This window comes from Nicotiana sylvestris, chromosome 11 (assembly GCF_000393655.2).
Source record: "Nicotiana sylvestris chromosome 11, ASM39365v2, whole genome shotgun sequence".
NCBI classification, from domain to species: Eukaryota; Viridiplantae; Streptophyta; class Magnoliopsida; order Solanales; family Solanaceae; genus Nicotiana; species Nicotiana sylvestris.
In genome coordinates this window covers 165,951,181-165,956,433 of record NC_091067.1, presented here as the reverse complement: position 1 = coordinate 165,956,433, position 5,253 = coordinate 165,951,181, and the positions used below count along the sequence as shown (strand labels likewise).

The 5,253-nt window shown below is 37.5% G+C and overlaps 1 protein-coding gene across 1 annotated transcript; it reads right to left on the bottom strand.

Moving 5' to 3' along the window:
* Positions 1 to 3,099: 3,099 nt before the first annotated feature.
* On the bottom strand, positions 3,100 to 5,045 carry LOC104233650 (L-ascorbate oxidase homolog). The gene has a single exon (XM_009787365.2). The coding sequence runs from the start codon at positions 4,913 to 4,915 to the stop codon at positions 3,236 to 3,238; it is 1,680 nt and encodes a 559-aa protein (XP_009785667.1). The 5' UTR covers positions 4,916 to 5,045; the 3' UTR covers positions 3,100 to 3,235.
* Between the last annotated feature and the right edge of the window lie 208 nt (positions 5,046 to 5,253).

Sequence of the window (5,253 nt, the reverse complement as noted above, 5' to 3'; positions counted from 1 at the left end):
ACGATACACCCACTAGTCCTGCTCCTGAAGTTAACCCAACTAATGATAATCCAAATGATGCCCCGTCTGATACTCATGTTACTGCCCCTACTTTTTCTAGACAACATACCAAACAAACAGAAACATCTATTGTTTGGCCATTTTTTACTCAACTAATTCCACAAAATAAGGCTAAGTGTAAAACTTGTGGCAAGGACTTGCTTATCAAGTTGCATTAGATCATGCTAGACCAAATATTCCAACTCCTTCTTCTTCTAATTCTCAATCATTTAAAAGAACTTCTAGAGTAAGAGCACTTAGTGCTTGGGGAGTTCAGGGGTTCTCAAGGTTCTACTATTAGTGACTTTTCACAACTAAATGAGCTTGAAGTTTATTTGTCACAGGGAATTGAAGAAGTGAATACCGACGGCTCCTTTAATATTTTGAAATGGTAGAAGGACAAAGAAAAACACTTTCCGGTTCTTTCAAGGATGACCCGAGATATTCTAACTATTCAAGATTCAACAGTGGCATCAGAGAGCGCTCTCAGTCAAGCAAGACTTCAAGTCGGTGACTATAAAGCGTCTATGAGGGAGAGCTTGAAAAAATCAGTACTTTTCAGAGATTGGATCCATTCAGAAAGAAGAAATTTTGGACTTGCTGAATCACAACCAGAGGTAGACGAAGCTTACCAAGAAATGCTAGTTGAACTTGCGGAGGATTCTGCTTCGTCCGGAAGTGGTGATGACCAAGCTTCTTTTCCACCACCATCAACGGAAATTCCTCGGGGCCTTAATGGATGTATGAAGTTTTTAAGAGATACCATGTAACTTGTATGAACAAAAATTACTATGTATTATGTAACTTGTATTTTGGCATATCTTGATTAGTTTCTTTTTCTTTTTAATGGTGGTATTAGCACCTTGTTGTGCTTATTCCATAGGGGGGAGGAAAACTAAGAAAGATATTGTCATTTTTTTAATGCTATAATAAAATTATAACGCATTGCTTTAAATATTACAATATTTTTGTCTTTAAATTTGAATTAAAAAATTTAGGTCACAATTCTATAATATAATTTACAGGGAATTGCCTTAGATATTTTTATTACCATCTCTAACTTCTATAAAATTTAAAATAAAATAATAAAGTATCCGTTGGGATCACTTAGGCCCCGGTCTGGCCCACTTAGCCGGGGACCATTAGTTCGTGGGCCCGGTCTCGGGCCGGTTCCTACAAAAAGCCCACCAGGATCGGGACCACGAGGCCCGTTTAAATTGGGACTGGCCCGGGACCGGAACCGTGAGGACCGGCCCAATTATGCCCGGGACCGGCCCACATGCCACCCTTACTTCCATGACTTAAACTCGTGACCTATAAGTCATAAACAGTGGCGGAGGCAAAAATTCCGTTAAGAGGGTTCAAAAAAGAAAAAAAAGTTAAGAAAGATTGTAGCTAGTGGGAATTGAACCAGTGAACTTGCAATGGTTTTGAAACTTCTTGAACACTAAACTATGTTTTTGGGTTGTTACAAGGGATTCAAAATATAATATATAAAGGTAAAAACCATATTTTGTCTTAAATATATAGTGTAATTTTTCAGCGCCCCTTCCGCCTCCTAAATCTGCCCGTGGCCAAAAAAAGACAAGTTTATCATTGCTCCAAAGCTCCCTTGAAATATAATAGCAGTAGAATATATCAATATAAAACTTTAATGAGGAAGAAGGGAATAAAACTGGACCCCTGATTTAGTTGAACCTAATCTCTTAAAAAAATTTATTAATTAACAGTACGGGATTCTCTAATTATGCCAAAAATGTAAAATGAAATGCTATATCTTTTTAAAAAGTCCAATAATTATGTGTATATCTATATCTATCTATCTATATCTATATCTATATCTATATACTATATTAAAAGCATGAAGGCCCTTAGCAAAATGTCGTTCGCCTTCTTTACTCATTAAAAATAAAGTTCACACTGAGTAAAATAGTCATTTCATTATTCCTCCTAATATTTATGATTAAAAATTGGTAGTACTTTAGGAGACTAATTTTTCAATTATTTTCCTAATATTTAGTAATTCCAACTCAAGTAGATTTTGTTTATTAAATACTTCCTTATTTAAACTATGTAATAAAACAAATTTGTAAAAGAAAAATAACAATAAAAGACAATCAAAGTATTTCAGTAAAATTAATTAACATCTGTTTGAATTCCTTTTAAGTTTTGGAAGCCTTTTGTTTGTTTAGATTTCAACGAATCAATTCATTAAAAATTAGGATAAGAAAAGCAAAGTATTTCAATAAAAAAATGATTACATTCGTTTGAACCCCTTTTATGTTTTGGGTGTCTTTTGTTTTTATAAACTTTAACCAGTTAATTTTTAAAACATTTAGGTTAAGTTTTTTTTTTTAGCTCTTTCATTCCTTTTAAATTTAGGAATCTTTTCTTTTTGTTTGTTATAACACGTGAAAAAATCACATTGGGAAACTTTCGAGCATGTTGAACTCCTTTTAGGTTTAAGAATATTTTTCAAAAAAAATTAACCAATTAATACTTTAAGATTATTTAGGTAAAAAGTTCATTAATATTTAGTCATTCCATATCAACTAGATTTTGTTTATTATATTCTTCCATATCTAAACTAGGTAATATAACAAATTTTTAAAAGAAAAATATTATAATAATAAGAGAAAATCAAAGTATATTGTAAAGTATTTCAATAAAATTGATTACATCCGTTTGAACTCCTTTTACGTTTGAGAGTAATTCCTTTAAAAAGCCTAAAACTTTTTAACTCCTTTTAAAATTCACATTAGAAAACTTGTCGAGCACGTTGGACTCCTTTTAGGTTTAGGAATATTTATTAAAAAGTTAACCAATATTTAAAATTATTTGGGTAAAGAGTTCATTATTCCTTTAAAAATAATATTTTAGGTAAAATTTTTAGCACTTTTAGGTTTAGGATCTTTTTTTTTTTTTTTTTTTTTAAATTTAGGATTATGTGTTTATCAAGAATTTAGGTAGTATTTTTGAACGTGTAAGATTATGGGCTCAAACAAATTTCTACAGCTCAACTAAGCGAAAAGAAAAAGATATCACATTAAACTAGACAAATGGAGGGGGGAAATCCTTTATTTTTATTTTTTGTTTTATTGTTATGTAAATGGAAACAATACATCATTAACAAATCAAGCTCTTGTCATACATAAATATGTGTAAAATCCCTCCCCTCAGATGCCTACTATTACACCTATGGCTTGTATGGAGAAGGCAGGGGCATGCTCTTAACAATACCGCAAAGAGGGTGGTTGTCAGGGAGGTTGTACTCATCCCTCAAGGAGCGAGCTGGTGAGAGAACACTAAAGTAGAGTTGTTGTCCTAAGTAGAACCTCTCCCACATCTCTGATCTCAAGTTCCATAGTCCAGCGTTGTCTAGGGTTGTCATCACCGCGGCCCATGAGTTTGGATAGACTTGGATGCTATGCCTGCTTACTGCATCCACCAAGTTGTAGTTCTTTCTTTTCTCGGGACTCCACCTCCCTGGCTCGATGGCCACTGCGAAAAAGGAATATCCATCCAAGTGATAGGTTTGGATAGTCTTCTCACGGTTCTCAAAGATGATCTCTACAAAGTTACGGAAGGTGGCATTCTTGATATTGGGGACGACGGTCACCTTGTTCAGGTCTTCAGTTTGGGGTTCATCAGCCATGAGATCATACTTGAACAACTTGTCGGTGGCTCCGAAGTATTCAGCAAGCTTGAATGGGGTTTCTCCAGCAGCAGTGTGGGAGATACCGTTCAAGGCAAATCGGAGCTTTCCATCCACTTCGCTCCTAGAGTTGACAATCTTGAAAGTGCGGGTGATGTTGATCTGTCCATAGTGGTAGGATCCTTGAGGGTTGGGGCGGGCAGCACTAGCAGTAAGGTTCCATCTGAAGGAGCGAAACTGGTTAATGGACCAAGCAATGCCTTGGGTGTTTTCTGGTGGAGGTGCTGGGAGGTCAGAAGATGCTGGTCCCTTGCCATTGGCATATCGAATGATAGCAACGGAAGAGAGTTGCGCTTGCTTCAGGAACCTACTAGAAACAATCATGTAATAGTCCTTGGGCTCTTGATCAGCAGTGACCAACACCGAAAGGCATTGACCAACATGGAGGTCAAGGGACTCATAGACGTTCTGCACAGTGTGGGATCCCTCCATTTCCACCAACTTCATGGGGTGGCCTTGAATCCTGACGTTGACTGATGTCCTCATGCCAGCATTGCACATCCTGTACCTATAGGTCTTGCCAGCCTCCATGGTGAAGAGTGGCTCAGCAACCTTGTCACCGACCTTGAGGGATTTTCCATTGATATGGATGCCATCGGGTCTGCCAATTGTGCGTCCCCCATCTAAGATCTTCTTCAAGGACTTGTAACCCTTGTTGTACCAATCACCCACAAATACGTTATATTCATCGGCAGGGTTATCAAAAGGAACGGGAATAAGGGCACGGCTATGAACATTGATGGCACCAAAACCACCAGCAGCACGATGCAAGTCTGTTGTGGGGAAGTAGAAGAAGCTACCGATCTGGTCCTTGACTTGGAAGCGGTAGGTGAAGTTTGTACCGGGCATGATCGGGCACATGGTTCCTGGGGTACCATCTTGCCACGAGTTCTTCCTTTGTTGGACACCGTTCCAGGTTAAGAGCAAGGGGTCGTCTAGATTGTTGAAGACATTGACAACTATGTTGTTATTGGAGGTGCAGTTGATCCTGGGCCCTGGAAGCTTCCCGTTTATGAGGATGCCCTGTAGTGGCACACCCAATGGAGCAATAGTCCCGTAGGTGACATTCCACTCAAAGAAGAGGTAAGGATCCTCAGCTTTCACCGCCACAACACAGAGGCAAACTAGCAAAGCAACAACTGTCAAACTAGTTCTCTCCATGTTTCCCTGTCCCTAATCTCACACCTTTTTCTTTTCTTTTCTTTTTTTTTTTTATTTTGATTTTTTTTTATTCTGACAAAGAAGAAGAGGGAATATTTCCTTCTTCTTCTTCCTTGTTTTAGTTGCTAGAGCTTGCATTTTGTACCTTCTCCTTGACGCCTTTTATACAAAGGATTTCCCTCTTGGGACCATTCATTCATAATTAACTACCGCGATGATCTCTGTGGCTCTCCTTATATTCTTGATTCCATTTTCGCGTTCCCTCTTGTTCGTTTACTAACCCCTTATTTCTCCTTGAATTTCTCCTCTTAATTCTTTTCCTTCATATTAATTCTTAT

What these genes read in the sequence shown, in the direction of transcription:
- LOC104233650 (XM_009787365.2), bottom strand. Translation starts at nt 4,915, where the DNA reads ATGGAGAGAACTAGTTTGACAGTTGTTGCTTTGCTAGTTTGCCTCTGT.